Source organism: Coenobita brevimanus, chromosome 5 (assembly GCF_032717465.1).
Source record: "Coenobita brevimanus isolate Jiangsu-jjx chromosome 5, ASM3271746v2, whole genome shotgun sequence".
In the NCBI taxonomy this organism is placed as follows: domain Eukaryota; kingdom Metazoa; phylum Arthropoda; class Malacostraca; order Decapoda; family Coenobitidae; genus Coenobita; species Coenobita brevimanus.
This window is the reverse complement of record NC_136958.1, coordinates 41564180-41586977: the sequence shown is the minus strand read 5'-3', so window position 1 is coordinate 41586977 and position 22798 is coordinate 41564180. Positions and strand designations below refer to the sequence as shown.

General features: G+C 42.6%; 1 protein-coding gene across 1 annotated transcript in view; it reads left to right on the top strand.

The window, feature by feature from the left end:
* LOC145398971 (uncharacterized) overlaps positions 1-22798 on the top strand; it is a 43007-nt gene that overhangs the window by 5184 nt on the left and 15025 nt on the right. The window contains exons 3-6 of the mRNA XM_080271706.1: positions 3800-3893; positions 9033-9364; positions 10087-10241; positions 12830-12962. Coding sequence (XP_080127832.1) covers positions 3800-3893; positions 9033-9364; positions 10087-10241; positions 12830-12962 — 714 coding nt within the window. The remainder of the gene's footprint in view (positions 1-3799; positions 3894-9032; positions 9365-10086; positions 10242-12829; positions 12963-22798) is intronic.

The following is a 22798-nucleotide window of genomic DNA, read 5'->3' as shown; positions in this document are numbered from 1 at the left end:
CACACACACTATCAATCCCCCCCCCTCTCTCTCTCTCTCTCTCTCTCTCTTAGCCACTCCATTTCACCCAGCCACTTTCACCTCAACTTTCCACACCAGCTAACATATCACTGGGGGTCATATCCGTCATCTCAGTCTGCTCATTCACACTCGCACCTCGTATGTCTCTTCCCCCCCCCTCTCTCTCTCTCTCTCTCTCTCTCTCTCTCTTCCTCTCTCTCTCTCTCTCGTGGGGAAATTAAGATCCAGAAGCAGAGAAAAAAGAAAAACAAAATTAGCATGAATATTGTCGAAGCGAAGAGCAAAAATTTACTGCAGATTCCATTATTATTCTCATGTCACTTTTCTGCAATTCTTCCATTTTTGTAGTTAAGTCTGCAGTCATTTTAATTTACCTCTTAAATTCTAAATTATGTATTTAGTGGCAGGAGACTCTTTGATTACCACACCCAAATCGCAAAAAGAAGAATGTTACGTTGATTATTGGGTCGATTAGATTGCTGGGCGCTGTGATTTCCTCTCCCCGTTTTACCCTTGCAGTACAGATGGGGACCTGGCTAGAACATCGATGGTTCAGGCCTTGTTCTATTGGAGGAGACTGGGATTTCGCATAAACTGACTGTCACGATCCTCAACCTTTTTCTTCCTTGGTGTTTTGCTACCCTTGGTCTTCTCTTCCTGTGAACATTTCTTTTTTTCCATCACCACCTGACATTCCGCCACACCGCACACTCCTCACAACCACACTCACCTCCCACTCACAGTCACTGCTTTCACACACTCAGTCCACAATATTCTCTGTCAGTAGCAGGTCATCACACAATCTTCTCAGCTACTCGTCATCCAAGCTCACACATCCTTCATTCCAAACTACTACACCTTGTTCATACCAGTCGCTCCATACCAAGATGAATACAATTCTCACTACATCCCACAACACTCCACAAATCCCTCACTCCATTTCACCCAGTCTCACACACTCCATACACTCCTTTACACACCCTCATTCCTTCCCATGTAATCCTCATTCCGCCTCACCCAACATGCCTCCATTTCCACATCACCCAATTTTACACACCCGACACCAACTCCAACCACTCAACCCAGCACTCACCCCACACACCCCTCACACACGCCTTACTGCACCCCCCACACAGTCCTCACTTCACCACACCCCACGCACCGCCACTCGACTCCACAGAATCCTCAGGCACTCCACACACCTGTCACAAACCTTCACTTTTTTCCACACCATCCTCACAGCCCTTACTCCACCCCACAGTCCTCACTCCACTTCATCCCACACACCCAACAGACACCTCACTCCACCACACTCTTCATCGCCTTACTTTGACCCCACACTCACCCCCTATAATTCTCAGTCCAACGCACCCCACACAGATGCAGACCCCTCACAATCTTCATTCCACCACACCCCACAAACTCTCCACTGCGCGCCAATGCACCCCAATCCCGACCACTTTCCCTCCCCAGTCACAGCGTAACACCCCCACTCATAACGTCACAGGCTATGATTTGTCCTCCCCCACCACTTCCTGTCTTGGGGTCAAAGGTCAAGGCTCAGGGTCAATGAAATCCGAGAAAAACTGGATCTTGGGGAGGGTTGGTGCTCGTGGGAGGGTGATTAGTTGGGGTAAATCTCGCACGGGTGTATACTTTTTGGGGTGGAAATGCTTCTGAAACACACACACACACACACACACACACACACACACACACACACACACACACACACACACACACACACACACACACACACACACACACACACACACACACACACACACACACACACACACACACACACACACACACACACACACACACACACACACACACACACACACACACACACACACACACACACACACACACACACACACACACACACACACACACACACACACACACACACACACACACACACACACACACAATCTTTTCCTTCGCCTGTCTGCCTATCTCCCATTGTTCACTGCAGGTCCCATAAAAACACTGATTCAACTTCACCCTTGTCTTTTAGATCTCAGTTTTTTTCTGTCATTAAACACTTCACCACCACGACCTCTTATCGGCTTTATTCCCGTTACTTCCAGACGATTTCTCTCAGCTTAGGAGAGATCTTATAAACTGGAGGGGTTAATCAAAGCCTTCATTAACCCCACTGATATAAGAAGCCACTTGAAAATAGACACTAGCCTTTCCGCCGCTGTTAGTTTCTCAAGACTGTGCAAAATTATCTAACGTTAACCTGAACATAAGACAAAATCCATAGTTTTCGTGCAAAAGGGTTAGTCTAGTTGAAGACAGTTTTCAGTCTTTCCACTCCGTAAAATAGGACAATACAACAATTCTATATTATGTGCCTATAACTCCTTCGTGACTAGCACCATATTGTAACGTTAATCTCATGTAACAGGTCAGCATTTAGGATAGGGAGATGAGAGTTTGGTTCTAGCTAAAGTGCATTGAGTATAGATTCCTCTGAGCTGAATAAAATCGTCTCTCTTTAGCCGGAACGTAAGAACAATTCGCGTGCCGACGAACTAAGCTACCTGAAGTGCGCACCGTCTGAGTGTGTGAGGGACAGGGGGCGATAATGAAGGAGGGGGTGGGGGTAATGACGGTGTGGAGATGATATGGGCGGGAGATGAGTCTAGTCCCTGCAACCTGTTTTACCCAGACGAGTTTTTAAGGCGCAGGAGGGGTGTCGAGTTTCAAGGATTTATAACTCTCGCCTTGGTACTGTTTGTGATTATTTTTACGATAAACTGTACTACATATACATACATACATACATGATATTGATACATAGGACATACTGTAGGTGAGAGAGAGAGAGAGAGAGAGAGAGGGGGGGGTAGTGTCTGTATCAACCGGTAAAATAAAATACAATTAATATTAACCAATGGAATAACTATAACCTGTTTGATTGACCTGTGCACCTGAGATGTATGGGGAGAGTACGGTGTGTCTGATTCGCGGCTGCTGACTGGCCGCCGATGATGTCACTGAAGTAAATGCAGACATGTATTGCAGTGCAACACGCAGACGTAGGTGTACACCGTGGGTGGACTCAGTGGGTGGATAATTTACCTCAATGGTCACTCATCGTTTTATAAAATTTAAAATCATCTTTAATTTTCTTTGATAATAGTAAACTTTTAAAGTTAATTTGACCTTTTTAGCTTCGGAAATTATTCCATATTTAAACAGGCTGTTTATATTGCAGGCAGTTTAGAAATATTTATATGTGTTAAAATAAGAAGTGTAGATTTACATCATCGGCGGCCAATCAGCAGCCGCTAAACAAACACACCCTACTCACCCCATACATCTCAGCTCCACAGGTCAATCAAACAGGGTATAGCACCGCCAGTTTACCTGCAAAATAAGCCATACCTGCAATTACCCCATCTCCCTCAGCCCAGGTGCCGTGTTTCCTTGTTGCTCCAGCCTTTTTCGGCAGAGTCATTCACCCCGATCCCGCGCACCAAGAGGGGTTATTGCATTTACCATGAGAGAGAGAGAGAGAGAGAGAGAGAGAGGAGAGAGGAGAGGAGGGGAGGGGAGGGGGGAATGTGCATGAAATAGGAAAATACACAGTAACTATGTATAATGTATAATATGTTCCTGTGTGATGTAGTTTTCTCTCGAATTGTTTCAAGATATAAATATAGATAGATAGATAGACAGACAGATAGACAGATAGATAGATAGACAGATAGATAGATAGATAGATAAACCCTATGATTCAAGGTTTCTTTCCCTCCCTCAGATCGTCGGTATCCAGACAACATCGTACAGCCTAGAGTGACCTGCGACAAAGAGGGGACCTTCCCACACCCCAGAAACTGCAGCTGGTATTACAGGTAGGTGTGTGTGTGTGTGTGTGTGTGTGTGTGTGTGTGTGTGTGTGTGTGTGTGTGTGTGTGTGTGTGTGTGTGTGTTTGTGTGTGTGTGTGTGTGTGATACAGACAGACAGACAGAAAAGCGAAAACGAAGAGGACGAAACTAGAACAAGAAAAAGAACAAAAGAAATACAAAGAAAAAGAAGAAGAAGACGAAAGAGAAGACGAAGAAGAAGAAGAAAATGACGACGAAGAAGAAGAAAAAGAAGACGAGAAAGAAGACGAAGAGAAGACGAAGAAGAGGATGAAAGCAAACCAAATATGACTACCGTTATGGAGTAGGACTTACGGGAATTATATCATATCCTTCGTCTGTAATGTCAAATTCTTTCGTACTAATTATGTACCGATATATTCTGAACTTGTACATCGCGAGAGTTGTCGATCTTTTTTTTCTTTTAATCAGGTACATGGCAACACCTGTTTACCTAATCAGCGAACATGCCTCGCGGATAAACAATTAGCATACCTGCGTCAAAACTTAGTCAGTCCAGCGGTTGGGAAGAAGAAGAGGAAGAAGGAAGAAGAAGAGGAGGAGGAAGAAGAGAGAAGAAACTGCCAACTCATCATTACACAACACTACTCTCTCTCAGTTGCCAGTCAGTGTTGCGGTGGGGGTGAAAATGTTGATATATCCGTGTCATAGAGCCAGTATTTTCGTGGACATAGGAGCTTCTCTATCACCTCTCTCTTAGTAGTCTGTTTGTGCATATGGTGTGAGCTTGTTTATTTCATGCCAAATATGTTCTAAATTATACGAGGGCAATATCACATAATGCATTTTTAAACCAACTCTAGTCCTTAAGGAAGAACATTAGGAACCCGTTAAGCCTATGAAAATACGGCTAGGGAGGTGCCAGTGTGCTTCCTGGGCCCACTAGAACACTTAAAAATACGAGTACACTCAATGCGGGAGCTTCGGAACCTTTCAGTCAATGCCTATGGTGTGGTGTGAAGGAGGGTGATTTATGTGTGGTGTGGTGTGGTGTGCTGTGGTGTTGTGTGGGAGGGTAATTTATATGTGGTGTGGTACCGTATGGTGTGGGAGGGTGATTTATGTAGTGTGCTGTGGTGTGGTGGGGTTTCGCTAAAATCGCCAAAGTCTACGGTAGTGAAGCACCACCCGTCCGGAAATCTTCAGTGAGGGATAGACGGACAGGGCCCCTCCTAGCTCTTACTTGACCCACTGTGACAGATGCCAGCACCCTGACGTATGGTAGTGCCGGGAGTGTGCACGGAATGACAAGTAAGTGCTGGCCCAGAGGATATCCATTATAACTGAGTAGTTGGTGAGTCAGGGTCGAGAACCGGGATATCAGTGTTGCCCCAGGGTTGACGTTCCCTCCCTCTGGTCTCGCTGTGAAATACTGTTATACTCCGTCGACTTTAACTTGACCTGAAATTGCCACCTCTCCATCATGAACTCTGAGCCGTAATAAGACTCCAAACACTAGAATCTGTTGCTAGTCACGAAGAAATGCTAGGGATGAATGCAGAGCTGTAATATTCTTTTTCTGTCGTTGAGAAAGAGGAAACCAGCTGCACAATGGCGAGATCTCTGCCAGGTTGAGGTATACGAAGAGCAGCACATCACTCGCCAATACATGCGTCTGTCACCCAAACAGAAGTGACATAAGGCATAACCCGTAAAAGAAAAAGAAAATACCCACCCTGGATGTACTTTATGTCTAGGGTATTGACTGATCACCATATTATGCAATATACAGTACATGTGATCATAATGCAGGTTTCGCTCAGTTTTTGCCTTACACCGATCTATCTATCTGTCTATACATATATATACAGAGAGAGAGAGAGAGAGAGAGAGAGTTTTTAAAAGTCTAGTCTAGTTCTGTAAGGTAAGCTTTTAGACCATCTCACCGGTAGCTGACAGCGCCTTAAAACTCCTGACACAGCCTCCCTCCCACATTCCCTTTACCGTCAGCTCCGGCCTTCTCCTTAGCCCTGCCTTCACGTAGCTTACCCTGACAGCCGACTCCTTGCTCTCACTCAGACACCCCGCTGAGAGAAAGCCTTGGGAATGCTTTCTTGGTGTCTGGCTTCACCTTGAGGGTTGAAATAATAAACAGAAAAAGAAAGTGAGAATAATACTCAGTGGAAATGATAAATACAAAGGCCAGTGAAAATATTACCTCCGAGTCGAAATGAAAAATAAAAGGGTCGCTGAAAATGATAAATATAAGGCCATTAAAAGCAGTGAATATTTGAAGTCACCAGTCTTAATGATAAATATAAATTCACATATACGTCACGATGCCACTCTCCCATCACATACTGCACAGAAACTTTTATCAACACCCTGTATCTGCAGCCATTCATATGCCCATTCTCCCTATGAACAGTTTTTTCATTTACGATCGTACTGTCTCCTGTTTAATTAGCAAAGTCGTAACTAAATATAAAAAAAAAAACATTCATAGACACTCGTATATTAAACCACAGGATTATACGGTGCTTGGTATATGTCAGGTATTTTAAACAACATTTTTTTAATAACCATAAACTAGCAGAAAATGAGAGAAAAAAAAAGGCTTCATTGTATTATTTTTAACCCCATCATAACCCCGTCTGTGCGATGACGTGATTGAGGTTATTTTTGCCACAACCAGACGATTATACTCAAGTTCGGAGAGAGATTTCGTAGTACAGGGAAGAAGACCTTACCGTCATAAACCCCTCCAGCAAGACAGGACTTTCCTAAGTTGCATAAAATTGTCTTCAAGTTGCAAGGAAAAACCAATAAAAGACGTCATCTGATTAAAGAAGATGATTTGTATTGCTCTGAAGATTTTAAAAACGAATGGGTAACATATGACTCAGTTTACAGGATACGTTCTTGAGAGGTCTCATACTTTCGTTTTTCCTTTTTTTCCTTTGCCCCGTTTCTGTGTAATCGCATTTATTTGAGGTAAATTTGTTGACGATATACAGATACGTTGATTTTAATATTAATGGGAAAAATAAGGTGTAACGTTTATGGCGAAAAGGGATAAATACGATAATAATAATAATAAAGAAGATTTTTTCCTCGAGAACTGGTTATGAAAGGGTTAGAACTAGGGAAATTATACTTTACTAAAATCTTAAAAACATAACTTTAACTTCCAAGGCTTTCTTCAAGAGTTACTTTTCTGCATGAGTTACTTTTCTCTGAGATATTTTTTTGCATGAGTTATTGTTCTGCTTGGGTTTCTACATGAGTTATTTTTCTACATGAGTTATTTTTCTGCAAAAATTACTACATGAGTTATTTTTCTACCTGAGTTATTTTTCTGCATGAGTTTCTGCACGAGTTATTTTTTCTGCATAAGTTTGTACATGCATTTTTTTCTGCACGAGTTCCTGCATAAGTTATTTTTCTGAGTGAGTTTGTGCACTGTTATTTTTCTGCATGAGGTTTTGCATGAGTTATTTTTGTGCATGGTTTTCTGCATGAGTTATTTTTCAGCCCGATCTGCATGAGTCAATTTTTTCCTTTAGTTTGTGCATGAGTTATTATTCTGCATCAGCTTCTGCATGACACTTTCTGCACGAGTTATTCTGCTTCAGCCTCTGCATACATATTTTTTTCCTGCACTAGCTTTTACATGGCATTTTTGCGCTAGTTATTTTTCTACATAAATTTCTCCTGAGTTACGACCTAAGTGCAGTGACAGACGCGGTGGTGGACGGGCCGTGAGTCTAGCCTGCCTGTCCTCGGTCACTGAACCAGGAATGCAGTGTACAAAAAAGAATACGCTAGTCGATGTTTTCCGCATGTAAACAGAGTGCCAGGTACAGTAACAGTAAGGTCGAGGGGCAGGACTGAGGAGGATTAAACCATTTACGTTCAAGAGGTGGAGGGGGAGAGAGGGAGGGGGAGACCAAGGATGAGGTGGAGCGATGGGGTGGAGAGGTATATGGGAGAGGAAGTGTGAGTTGGGGGAGGGCTGCGAAATGACAGGGGACAGGGCGACATGGAGGCTATTTCTCTGACGTAACCCCTTACGGATTGAGGCGTCTGGCTATAGGTAGATGTACAAGAGAGACAGGCTGTGTATTAATTGTCTATTTCCACGTAATTTTATATATTTTAGTAATGACTGGACGGGTTAATGGATTTTTTATTATTATTACTTTAGTCAGACATACCCTTTTCTTATTGAAAAAAAAAAAAAAAGTCAGATTTACGTCTCATTATTCCTTCAGTCAGACATACCCTTTCAGAACTAAAAAGGATGATGGAAGCCAGAATGAAAACCAAAAAGAAAATACCATCCCCTTATGAACTGAAAATGGAAGAGGTAAGAATGAGAAAGTATGGACCGGGTATGCGTTGTCATTTTTATGTGATTAATTTCTTCAGCTCGAAGAGATCTTTTTAAAAATGTATTGATACAACTGTTAGACGATTTTCCTCAGTTTATGTCTGTCTCTTAGTAAGCAATGGGTTCCTGAAGACCGTATTATTTTAACCCCTGGAAATGGACGGATCTTGAATTTGGCTTCCGGTTGTCTTGTTTGTGTTTTTTTCATGGAGGGAACAGTTTTACGGGCTTCTGGCCTTTGGTTCTTCTTCCTAGCAAAAAAAAAAAAAAAAAATGTTCAAAAAATCCTAACCAAGCTGAATAAAATCGTCTGATGATAAATAGGGTAAGTAGTATATATAAAAAAAAAATCACCGTCATGAGACTGGTTACACACGTAGAGGGAGACGTCTGTAGTGGGAGGCCTCGGTACACACATCACTTCGGCCCCACGCTGAAGGAAAAGCACGACCAAACGACAGAGAAAGTTTGTCCTCTCTCCTTCTCCTTCCCTGTCCCTGTCCCTCTCCCTCTCCCTCTCCCTCTCCCTCTCCCTCTCCCTCTCCCCCAACATTCACCACCCTAATACTCTTTTCCCCATCCCCCAAGCGCGTTGGCTACAAGAAAGTGACTATTTCTTAACCTGCCACTTTCCCAGAAGGGTATGTTCCTCAGGCTTTCTATTCTTCTGTCCCAATTACCCCTGTTGCTCTATCCGTCTGCCTCTGTCTCTCTACCCCTGTTTCTCTGTCTGTCCTTCTCTCTCTAACTACCCCATTCCTCTCCCCTTCAGATGCGTGGACCGTATGAATGTGGGGTACTTCTGGACCTACTACTTCGAGTGTGAACCAGGCACCGTATTCTCAGACGAGCTGGATCAGTGTGTCCACCCACAATTGGCCGGTCCACCCTGCTCCGCCCCCCCTCCACCCCCTACCACTCCACCCGTCCTCCTGTGCCAAGGCGTTCCCGGGACCTGCAAGACCTATGATGTGTGCAGGCCAAAGAAAGTTCAGAAGCTCCTGTGTACGAAGCTTCAGTGCCCCCTGCGAGCTCCCCAGCTGCAGTGCGCTGAGGGGTACGCTTTCGATATGGACGAAAGGATCTGTGTCAGGCCTCCGTCACGTAAGTTTTTATTTTTATTATTATTATTATTATTATTATTATTATTATTATTATTATTATTATTATCATTATTATTATTATTACTACTACTACTACTTTCACTACTACTACTACTACTACTACTACTACTGTTGCTACCGTTATTATTATTGTTATTATTATCATTATTATTATTATTATAATTACTGTTATTATTTATCTATTTATTCATTCATTCATTATTTTTGTTTATTTGTTTATTTTTGTATGTAAAATAAAGAATATCGTAACTCCCTCCCGAAGCTCTCCTCATGTAACTTCTGCCTCACTTCCCTGCCTAACCACTTCCCTTCCTCTCCCGTCAGCTGCCTCATCCCTCCCTGTTTAACTTCTATCAAACCTCCCTGCTTAACCCCTGTCTTCCTGCCCCACCTCTAACTCCTCCCTAGCTAATTTCTGCCTCACCTCCCTGCTAACCCCTGCCTGCCTCTCCCTTCAGCTACCTAACCTCTGCTCCACCTCCCTGCCTCACCTCCTTGCTACCTCTCCCTTCAGCTGCCAAACCCCTCGCTGCCTAACCACTTTCCTGCCTCTCCCTTCAGCTGTCTAACCCCTCTCTGCCTAACCACTTTCCTGCCTCTCCCTTCAGCTGTCTAACCCCTCCCTGCCTAACCACTTTCCTGCCTCTCCCCTCAGCTGTCTAACCCCTCCCTGCCTAACCACTTTCCTGCCTCTCCCTTCAGCTGCCAGTCTCTGCGGTGCCGAGGTCATCACAGCCATCAACATCACCGAGGCGGGTCAACTGCCCTGCTCCTACGACAACCTTAGGCCTCACTCAGAGTTCATCTCACGCCTCTACTGTGAAGATTATGTGCTGTGTGATGGGCCCAATTTCAAGGTGAGAGTTATTATTATTATTATTATTATTATTATTATTATTATTATTATTATTATTATTATTATTATTATTATTATTACTACTACTACTACTACTACTACTACTACTACTACTACTACTACTGCAACTACTACTACTACTACTGTGGTGATTTCGTGGTAGCTGTTCCTTAGCGATTTATTCTGCAGATTACCTTTCAGTCTTCTCGTGTATGCTGGCGATGAAAACAATGTCAATTTTCAAGGAATTTAGATGTCGTATGAGAGAAGGTTAAGATGGACTATGCTAGATAAATCGCTAAGGAATAGGTGTTACGTAGCCCCCTACATCGCTAGAAACAAGGGTCCACGTGCTATAATTCAACTCCTATATATTTTGTATGATGGAGAAGGAGAAGACTATACAAAAAATAAAAAATAAAAAAATCTATGGTAAGGCTCTGGAGACAAGGCATATTAAGAGACTTTGGAGATGTCTTAACCCCCGTCAAGTGGCGATTTAGTTTGTAATTTATGCCTTAGTATCCTTTAGTGAGATATTCATGCTAATTTTGCCGTATTATCTATCTGGCTATCTATCTCTAATTATCCGTTTATCTATTCATTGGTTCCTAAATCACTCCACTCATTGCGGTATCATTTATCGATTTGTCTGTCTATCTACCTATCTATTTGGCTGTCTATCTATCTATCTACCTGCTTACTTATATATCCGTCTATTTAGCTGTCTGTCTATCTATATTTATGTCTATTTAGTTGTGTCTAGCTGTTTATCTATCTCTTTATCAATCTATCTATGCATCTATCAGCCAGTCTGTCTTTATACGTATCATCCTATCTATCTATAAGCGCCTCCCTGCCCCTCCATTCATCTATCCAGCCATCTCCCTCTCTGCCTTTCGCTGTCCATCTGTCTGTCTGTCTCTCTCTCTGTTTATCTCTCTACCAGTCTATCTATCTATCTATCTATCTGTCTAGCCATCCATCCATCCATCTGTCTATCCATCTATCCATATATTTCTCTACTCATCCATCCATCCCCCCACTCACACATACCCCACCCTACCCCACCACACCCTCCACCCTTCAGTTCCCATGCTGCATAATGCAAGAATCTTATCGTAATTCTCACCTGTAATAAATTATACCTTAAGATGAGGATTTCTTCTCTTCCTCGCCTCCCAAGCCATTTTCCTCCCTTGTCTTCCTGTCTTTAATCTGAATAATTTGTTCATTGGCCTTTCCTTCGTCTTCATCTGCTCTGTTTCTTAAGATTTGGGTGTCTTGAGTGTGTGTGTGTTTGTTTTTCTCTCTGTTGGTCTGTCTGTCTGTCTCTGTCTATCTCTATATCTCCATCTGTATCTCTGTATCTGTCTATCTATCTCTCTATCTGTCTGTCTATACTTTTATCACTACCTCTATTCCTATCTCTGTCTCTCTCTGTCCCCTCTCTCATTTTAACTACATTTCTCTCTCTCTCTCTCTCTCTCTCTCTCTCTCTCTCTCTCTCTATATATATATATATATATATATATATATATATATATATATATATATATATATATATATATATATATATATATATATATATATATCTGTCTGTCTATCTTTTTATCTATCTACCTATCTATTACTCTATTTATCCTCTTGCTTCTTCATCCCTCATTCTGTCCAGTTTCTCCTCCTTCCATTTTTCTCTTCCTTCTGTCAAACATTTCCTTCCTTCCTTCCTTCCTTCCTTCCTTCCTTCCTTTCATCCTGCCATCCCTCCCTCTTTCTCATTCCTTTCTTCCTCTTATTTTTCTCTCCGTTCCTTTTCTCTCTACCTTCTTTCTTCCAATCCATTCCTCTCCTTCCTCCTCTTCTTCCTCACTGCCCTTCGCTTCTTTCCTCTTCTCCTCCATCGTCTTCCTTCATTTCCTGCCTTTCCATTACCCATACCTCATTCTCCTGTCCTACCATCCCTCCTTCTTACTTCTATCTTCCTTCGACCCATTACTCTCCTTTCTATTTTTCTCTTCCTTTCCTCTCTTCTCACAGCACTTCTTAAGGTCCTTCCCTTCCTTCACTCTGCCCTCATCCTTCTTCTCTCCTGTAATTTCTCCTTCTTACTCCTACCTTCCTTCCTTCATTTATTCCCCATCCCTTTACTCTAATTTACCTCTTCCCCCCCATCTCTCCTCCTCCGATTCCCTCCCTTCCTTCGCCCATTCTTCCTTCCTTCCTTTACTCTCCATCCCTTTCTCTACTTACCCTCCTCCCTCCAATCTCTCCTCCTTCAATTCCTTCCGTTCCTTCACCTAAATCTCACCCTTCCCCCACTCAAATACTTCTTTCTCTAGCTCCTGCCATCCTTCCTTTCTTTTTTCCCATTCCTTTCTGCTGTCCCTCCTCCCTCGCATCTCCCCTCCTTCAATTCCTTCACTTCCTTCACCCACACTTCCTCTTCCTCTTGTCCTACTATTTCTCTCTCTTGCTCCTACCATCCCTCCTTCCTTTTCTCCTCATTCCTTTCAGTTTTCCCTCTTCCCTCTCATCTCCCCTCCTTCAGTTCCTTCCCTTCCTTCATCCACGTTTCCTCCTCCACAGGGTAAGAAGGAGCTGTGTGAGAAGTACTATGAATGTCAGAAGGAGGGCGATAAATGGAAAGCCTACCTGCGCAGCTGCCCCCTTGGTCTTCTTTATAGTTACCTGCTCGACAAATGTGAACCCAGGCCTGGTGGTAAGATAAAACAAACACACACACACACACACACACACACACACACACACACACACACACACACACACACACACACACACACACACACACACACACACAGAATGAGTGAGTGTGTGAGTGAATGACGTGGCTTTCTGCTGCAGTGGGTAACAGCAAAAGAATATTAATGAAAAATAAATCACCTAGGCACGTACGAAATTAAATAGAAACATGTACAGCATAAAAAAAAAAAAAAAACGAAAATGAAAGCAAAAATACGCCGTCAAAAAAAAACTCAAAAAATAAGACTTAAAGACACAGAAAACGAAAATCAGTAAATAAGGCGTCTGGCAATAGGTAGATAGATAGATAGATAGATAGATAGATAGACAGATTTCCGTGGGGGACTGTGAGAATCAAGAGGCAGGTGTTAAATAATCAGGAGAAGAAGAGAAGCCATGTTACAGGTGGCTCAGGTGAATTCGTAACGCCTTTTCTTTAGCGACTTTTTCTGTATCTCAATATCCTTTTGTATACTCCTGATGCAAACTATGTGGATGTTAAAAAGATATACACAATACAGGTGAACGCCAAGGTGTAATATGCAAAATAAATCGTTTAGGAAGACACGCTACGAGGCCTTCTATGTCACAGAAAATGGAACCTAGATCACCTCACCTGACGACTTAATTAGGAGTTGCACAGGTAGACATGTTCTTTTATTTTTTTTTAGCTAATCCTTTGTCAGATGGATTCAAGACAGCCTTGTTAAATATTCAATTGCAGTGAGAGCTGTGTTATTGTTGCTGGGAGTTGCAGGTGTTCTCTCTCTCTCTCTCTCTCTCTCTCTCTCTCTCTCTCTCTCTCTCTCTCTCTCTCTCTCTCTCTCTCTCTCTCTCTCTCTCTCTCTCTCTCTCTCTCTCTCTCTCCGCTTAGAGATCTTGTGATACTGAAAGTCTTAGTTATATGTTGCCTTGTTTAAAGGAAGGAAGGAAGGAAAGAAGAGAGGAGAGAAGGGAGGGAGGGAGGGAGGAAAGAGGGAAGGAACCAAGGAAGGAATTAAGCAAGGGAAGGAAGGGAGGGAGGGAGGAAAGAGGGAAGGAATCAAGGAAGGAATTAAGCAAGGAAGGGAGGGAGGAAGCATAGTTTTAGCTGCCCGTCTCTTGGCTTTGAATAATGTATTGGTTTGGGGAATGATCCACGCGCAGATCAGGGGAACAGATGTGTGTGTGTGTGTGTGTGTGTGTGTGTGTGTGTGTGTGTGTGTGTGTGTGTGTGTGTGTGTGTTTTGTTATACTCACATACAGAAGTGCTGTTATGCTTTTCTTTGTGGATTTTTCATTGTAATTAGTTCAGAACTCCCTTAGTGCACTATTAGCAGGATCACATGTTAACTACAAGCACTTAAAAAAAAAAAACTTATATTTCGTTTAAGTAACAAGTCTAGCAACGTCTTAAATCCGATTACTTATTTATTTTCATCTGGCCATCACCAAAAGACCCCATTTAGCCTTAGGGAGATTTATGAAAGTGGAGGGATTAATGAGGGTTATTAATCCCTCCAGTTCCAAGTCTCTCCTAAGCTGAATATAATCGTCTGTTGGTGGCTAGAACGAAATTTTAGAACAGAAAAAGACGTCAACATAAGCGTTAAACACTTCCATCTCTAGGTCATTCCACTGATAACTAACGTTTTGTCTTTTCCTTCATTTTCAGACGCGGAACTGTGCTAACAAGACCCGCGTTTGGGAGGAAGTTTGGAGGCAGGAGTTCGTATCCATCTGGTTCATCACCGCGTCTGCTTCCCTGATAATCAAAGCCAAGCTGAGATTTGCAACCTTTTCTTAGATCAGAGAGCGAGTGGAAGAGTGTACATGCTCCCCTGCTCTCGACGGTCATTTCTGGAGTGGTTGGGATCATTCAACGTCGTTAGTATGCATGCCAAGAGCTACGGAACACATCCATCAGCAAGACAGAGAACCCGAACACGCTTCAACTCTCATTCCGGCACGGTTGATAGCATTATTTGTGAGCAGCTTGCATGTCACGTCGTAAAGCGTAGTCAATGGAGAGATGGAGAAACCTAAACACGTTTCATCCTCATTTTGAAACAGCTGTGTACATTTTACCCCTTTTACCCTAACTTGGCCTAAAATTATCATCTGCCCATCTTGAATGCTGAGTTGTAACAAGCGATGAACACTAGAATTTGATGCTAGTCACGAAGAAGTGCTATGGGAAGAATGTAGAACCACAGTATTGTCTTTTTGTGTAACTGAGCTGGCTGAACAATAAACAGTCGAAAATTTGGGCCAAGTTATTGTGACAGAACTGTAGCTGCGATTAGCTTGCATGTCACGTCCCAAAGCATATACAGCAAAGGGGTAGAGAATCAGAACGCTTTATTCCCAGCATGTAAAAGTTGGGAATGTGATGTGTGCCTGACCCGCATACCACATCACAAGGCTTATTCAGTGACGAGGTAAAGAGGACAACACACCTTCCTCTCATCGTGGGCTTTACAAGTGACCGTCAGAAAATGGGGGGCTTATGCACAGCTTTTTCCAATCACTGTTTTACCTCTTCCAGTTACTTGACATTCTCGGTTTTATTCTTAAGTTAGACGATTCTCAGACGATTTCTTTCAGCTTAAGATTTTGCGTACTGGAGGAGTCAGAGAGCGTTCAATAACTCCTTCCCTGCAAGAGAGCTCCTTAAAGATGAATGGAGTAATCTAAGGTGGCCTGGTTAAGATTAAAAAAGACGTCATTGATTGGAAGAGGTTTTAGAATGCGGCTCTTGGCATCCCCTGAGGCCCTACTGCGAAGACATTGAATCCAAAAGCGTTGAATCCATAGGTGCTGAATCCTAAAACGCTGAATCCAAAAACATTCAATCCTAGACGCAAAAATCCTAAAATATTGAATCCTAAAATATTGAATCCTAAGGCGCTGAATTCTAAGGCGTTGGAATCCTAAAGCGTTGAATCCATTAAACTCTGAATTCTAAAACGTTCAATCCTAAAACCCTTAATCCTAAAACGTTGAATCCTAAAACCCTTAATCCTAAAACGCTAAATCCTAAAACCCTTATTCCTAAAACCCTTAATCCTAAAACGCTGAATCCTTGAACTCGGAGGAGGACGAGGATAAAGAAGGCAATGTACGTAAGACAATGAACGAGAACGCGAAGACAAAGACAGATGAAGATAAGAACAAAGATAATGAAAGATAAAAATAAAAACGAGCCTGTCTACGCAAGGCCCTGGGCGAGAAGATAAATAACGTAAGATAAACAGAAAGAATGTTTACGGAAGACTCTGAATGGAAGATGAGAGATAATGATAATGATAAAAAATAAAGAAGGGTTAAGAACGGAGGCAATCTACAAAGGACCTCGAGCGTAAAAATCATCAGCAGAAACCCACCTCCCCATCCTTTACCTGCTCCTACTGAGATGAAGGTTCCTAAATTGGCCATCTCGCCTCTGCTTTTGACTCTAAGCTGTTGTTTCGACGAGAGGACAGTCAAGGTAAACAGTTTGTCCCTGTTCATACCCTAGTTGATCTCTCTGTCTGTCTTCGCTGTCTGTCTGTCTCTCTCTCTGCCTGTTTGTCATTGTACCTGCTTTCCTGCCTGTCTGTCTCCGTGTCTGTCTGTCTATCTATCTATCTACGAAATATGACCTAAATACCGAACGGGCAGCGATCGAAGCAGTTCCGAACCACCAGGTATGAATCAGCAAGGAAGAAACTTTTTTCCCTCTGTACCGGCGACTTCTCTCGGCCATGAGAGGGTCACCACCTGAGATCTTGGTCCCTTCAGTCCGATGATCTATCTCTAGGCTATCTCCTTAACCTTGTGCGAGATTTATAGAGCGTAGATACACCCTTCAGTAGCTGTTTCAGTAGGTAAGTCATTCATGGGCCGAGCAAAATGAGATAATGATCGTAGTGGTGACGTGGGAGAGGCTGTGAGCACCTGGGCATTATTATTATTACTTGTGCAGTCCAGTTCAGTGTCCCCTCTACACTGCAAGGGCTCAGCATGAACACCTTCAGCCAGAGGACGTCTTCTTCATTATTCCTTTCCTTTTTTTTTTCTTCCCGTCAGACTATTTCATGAAGCTTAGGCGACCCCCCCCCCCCTCCGCAGTTAAGGGCTGTATGTAATCCTTCATATCAGAAAGTCTCTCCAGGGCTAAACAAACAAACACACACACAAACACACACACGAAAAAGACGTCAGGGTATTGAAGAGGCTAATGAAGCGAGATGTCACTCCTAGTTGATAGCCACTGATTCGAGTGTAGATTAATTCCACTAGGTTCTGAGACAGTTTCGAAGAGGTGTAAGGGAATTATTGACCACGACTGTACACCATCCCAGCCTCTCCCCCGTTGCAACAGGTCTTCCCTCAGCTGAATGAAATCGTCTGACGGTACTGGAATAAAATAAAGACGCCTTGATAGTAAAGGAAAAGACGCCTTGGTAGTAAAGAAACCAGTAAAGACTTGCATAATGTCTGGCAGCAATACTTCACCCCAGAGCAAAAAACGTAGATCAATTTTCCTTTTATTTTTATTCTGGTGCGTGTGTATGTGTGTATTTGACTCTGGACATAGATTTGATAACCCGTTCCCAGAGGCCTACCAGCCCTCCGAAGCGTCACACACACTTTCACGCGCCAATACATGCTAGGGCCGTCTCATTCACGGCGGGTGGGATTATTTCAACAGAGCGATTTTTACAACTTACAACACGCAGCGTAATAAAAGATCTTTCGGGACAGTGGCAGCTTAACCCTTTCAGTTCGATGACGCAGGTATTCCTTTTTACCTGTCCAACACCTGACGATTCTACTCAGCTTAACTATAATGATGTGGCGTATGACGAATATATCAGACCCCCCCTCCAGTTCGAAAAATCTATCCTGTGTGAATATATTAGTCTGGAAAGAGCAAAAATAAAACAAAAAAAAATAAAGGAGTTAAAGGGTTATAATATCAACGCTTTGGTATTCAACGCAGAGGGTCAAAAGGGAAGCCAGACTTGACTACTCAACGCCAACCCATCCCAAGAGGACGTAAAAGGGCGACCTCACCTGGCTCCAGTGGGCTCAAACACCCTTTCCCTGAGGACTGATGTTTTTGTGATGTTAAGTAGGAGCCTCTCTTACTCCTAATGTTCCTATAACTCTATCTCTCATTTCTCATCCTTTCTCTAGTCTGCCATCTCTTGCTAGACGTCTATCACTTTTTCTGTATCATAATGTCTTTGTAATTCTGTGAGACTCTCTTACTCCTAATGTTCCTGTAATTCTGTCTCTTGTTTCTCGTTGTTCTATATATTGACAGTCTATATATTTACATTTTTTCCCTATACTTCTGTCTCTTTCTATATTAGTGTTTTTGTAATTCTGTCACATGCTTCTATATTCACTGCCATTTTCCGATATATGCCCTATCTCCTGTCATACCCCTATGTCTTTCTGTATATACTGCCATCTTCTGCTATATCGCACCTCTTGTTATACATCTGTGCCTCGCTATATCTCTCTTTCTATATATGGCTGCCCAGAACGAATTGTAAATGTGATCTTATTGAGCGTTATCTCGTTGCTATGGTTTCCTCTGTGTGGGGGAGTTCCGGGAGCTTCTAGGCCAGGAGGAACTACTAACAAGCATCATATAATTCTACTCAGCGCCTGCGTGGACTCCTGCAGCGGGGAGAGCATACGCAGCGAGTGACCAAATAATGTTTTAGAGCGCGTGCGATTGAGAGAAGGTATAATCGTGGTGTTTATTGTGTTTAGATAGCAGTTTTGGCCCCACTTGGATCCTCTTCACGTCCAAGTCGGGCCGAAATAGTTGCATCATCACAGTGAACATTATTTCAGTGTGTGAGTGTAATTTTTCATATAATTTATGGAACTTTGAAAATATAAAGACATGAGTGCTTAACCTAATCAACCAGGGGAAACTTTTTAATTTTATTCTCACTAACTCCTGGCGATTTTGTTCAGCTCAGGATGGATTTTTTTCCAACTGGGAGGGGTTGGATGTAGCCTTAATATACCCTTTCAGTACGAGGGGTCTTGCTACAGCTGAATAAAATCGTCTGGCACAAGTAAGAGTATACAAACCTGGACATCACCCGGAATCAAAGGGTTAAGGTTTGGGAGGAATTTTTCATGGTTGTAAAAAGTTAATACTGTAGTGTGATGCATTTGGGTTTTCGTGAAAGATAGAATGAGTGAATAGTGAAGTCAGTGGATCTCCTCAGGAAGGTGAGTTTGAGGTAGATGGGTCATGCAGGTGCCTCATGCTAGAGAAAGAGTGAAGATAGTGTGACAGAGATTAAGTGATTGTGTTTTTGCAGTTTCGTGTTTTGTTTAAGGGAGGTGAGAAGTGAAAAAGTGTGATATTGTGTCAGGCAGGTGTGTAATGCAGGTGTCAGGCAAGTGTCATGCAGGTGGGTAATTGGTGTGTCAGGTAATTGTGTCATGTAGGTGTTATGCAGGTGTGTCAGGTAATTGTGTCATGTAGGTGTTATGCAGGTGTGTCAGGTAATTGTGTCATGTAGGTGTTATGCAGGTGTATCAGGTAATTGTGTCATGCAGGTGTGTCAGGCAGGTGTAGACTGTGGCATGTATATCTGGTCCCGTTTTCTTTCACCTGAGCCCGCTTAGCCAGGAGGTCGAAGGGGGTGTTGTGTCATTTTTCGATCTCCCTTACTCTTTTTTATTTTGTTAACCCCTTCAGTGCGAGGTGTCTTTTTCGAAGCCTATTATAATCATCTGTTGGTAGCTAGATATTAAGAAAGACATCGTCGTACTGAAGGGGTTACGTCAAAGTTCATTTTTCATAACAAGGCTTTCTGTAATTGATTTTTTTTTTTTTTTCACAAACTCAGAAAGATGGATTGATGCTGTTTGAAGCAGAGAGAGAGAGAGAGAGAGAAAGAAAGAGAGAGAGAGTATTCTGCTTCCACATATCATCGATCAGTTACTCAATGACTTCAGAAAAATCCCATATAACTCACCCTATTCAATTTGCTTTAACTAAAATAAATTGTCCTACTATAACAGAAAATATAACTCTAAAATATATCACAATAATCGGAGTAATATATTCCTCAAATTGATGTACCTGGTAATATAAAAAAAATATATAATCAAAGAATACTTAGAAAATATTATTGTCATCACTCGTTTTTTGTACATAATTCTTTCCACTTTTTTTTTTTACGCGCAACACATTTTTTGTTATAAGTGTAGAGCAGTGTAGTGTCCATTAATAAATAGCTTAGTGTGTAAGTGTATTTTTATTTTTCCTTCCCCTGAATTACGCCTCAAGTTTGGAGAAGTGAAAATGGAAGAATGAAAAGATAGAAAATGATAAAAGTGCATACGTGATGATTATTTATTTATTTATCTATTTATTTATTCATTTTGCTGACACTGTGGCAATGGAGGGAGTTACATGTACAGTCGCCCCAAAAGTAAGGACAGGGTTTCAGAATGCATCGGTCACTCTGTACTGTATGTGCATTATCTCTGATCGAAAACTTCTGGACACTCTGCCATCATTTCTTGGAGCGACTGTACACTGGATCAGAAATATACATTTTTATAACCTTCATCTTTATATTTTGAAACTGGAAAAAACGTAGGAAAATAGTCTCCAATTACTAGTTGAAAATGTCTAGAAATTTTATAAGTATGGCATGGTGAAAGAACAATGCAAACATAAAAATTAAACAGTTCATTCAGAAATATACACTTAAAGAAAAAACGCGATAAGATAGTGGTAAGATAGTTTTTTGAACGAGTATACTATTATTCTGTGACGGCAATAGGAACCACACCAGTGAAACAGACAGACAGACAGACAGAGACAGACAGACAGACAGAGACAGAGATAGACAGAGAGGGGGGGAGGGGGGAAGGATGTGTGACAAGTAATGACAAGATGGAATGCATAAAAAGAATCCTAGGGGAAGATAAGAAAGGGAAAAACAAAGAAGAAAGGAGGGCTGGATGAAGGTAAGATGTGCCTAGGTAAGGTGGTAAAGAGGAAGAGAAGGAACTGAGGACAGAAGTAAGAAGGAGCGCTGAAAGAAGGGAAGAAAGAAGGAAATAAAGGAGACAGGAAAATATTGAGAGACAAGTGTGGAGAGAGGTTTACTAAAAGGAGGGTAATGAACACAAGCAGAAGGGAAGCTAAGAGAAGGAAAGAAACAGGGAAGTTAGGGAGAAAAGGAGGCAAGAGAGGAGAGATGTGTGGTGATAGGGAAGTAGGAAAAAGAATCGAGAGAGAAAAAAGAATTATAGAAGTACAAAGGAATAAAGAGAAGAGGGGAAAAAAAGAAGAGGAAGAGGAGGGGAGGAAAATGGAGGGAAAAAAATGTGTAAAGGTAAGAATAAAGGCAGAAGAGACTGATGAAATGAGAGAGATGTTGTGGAAGGGAGAGGAGGGGAGGGAAATGGCGGGGGGAGGGGGGGATGTGCAGGATGAGGAAGACGAACCAAACAAATCTCCCTCCCCCTTCCCTTCCTCCTTCCCTCCTCCGCTCCTCCTCCCGTCCTCTCCTCCCCTCCCCCTGCCCCTCCTCCCGAAACTCCTATTCCATTCTACTCCCCATCCCCATCCTTTCCTCCCATTTCCTACCTCCTCTCCTCCCCATTCCCACCACCTCCTATAGAGTTCTCTTCCCATCTTCTCATTTGGCCCTACGCACCCATTTGCCTCCTTCCCCTATACTTTTCTCCCCATTCTCCTGTCTACCTTTACTCCCCTCCTTTACTCACTCCCCATACACACATTCCTAATTACCCCCTACAAACCTCTCCTCATTTCTCTCTCTCTCTCTCTCTCTCTCTCTCTCTCTCTCTCTCTCTCTCTCTCTCTCTCTCTCCTCATATTCCCGACCTCTTCAGTTTTCTTCCCATTCCTTCTCCCCTCATTCTCCTCCTCCTACCCCCCTTTCTATCTACCTCCTCATAGTTTTCTCCCCACCTTTCAGACTCTCCTCTTCCCATCTCCAACACATTTGCCCCCCTCCCTCCTACAGTATTCTCCCCAATCTCCCCTCTACTTTCTGTCGCTACTCCCTATTTGTCTTATGCCCTCCCATTCCTATATATATTTCTAGCTCCCCTCTCCCCCGTCACCCCTACAATCTCCCCCTTCTCTCCCCACAAACACAACTGCTTCCCCTACAGTTTCCTCCCCTTTGTTCTCCCCCTCCCCCATCCTCTCTCTCCCTCCACACACATTCCTTCTCCCCTTACAGTTTGATCTTCATTCCTCTGTCTTTCCATTTTCCCTGTCCCCCTCTCCTCCCCAAACATTCCTACCCCCACCCCTCTCTTCTCTCTCCCCTCGACATTCTGCCCCCTCCCCTCCCTCCTCCCCGACGTTCCTATCCTCCCCTCCCCCACACCCCAAGCGGCTCATCCCATAACACGACAGGAAAACCAAGGCAGACGTGGGTGTTGAAGGATCTCACAAGGCAAGCCACCTCATCCTCCCTCTATAATAGTCTGCCCTTCAACTCCATGCAAAAACATTCATTATTTTTTCCGTTTTCTTTTTCGAGCGTGCGTTTATGGACTCATCATAATCATCACCCTTATTATTATTATTATTATTATTATTATTATTCCCATTGTCATTATCATTACTGTATCATTACCATTATCATCATCATCATTGCCAACATTATCATTATTCTCATCATCATCACCATTTTTAACATCAATATCATCATCGTTACCAATAATATCATCATTATCATCATCATTACCAATATTAGCATCATTATCAACATCATTATCATCATCATCATCATCATC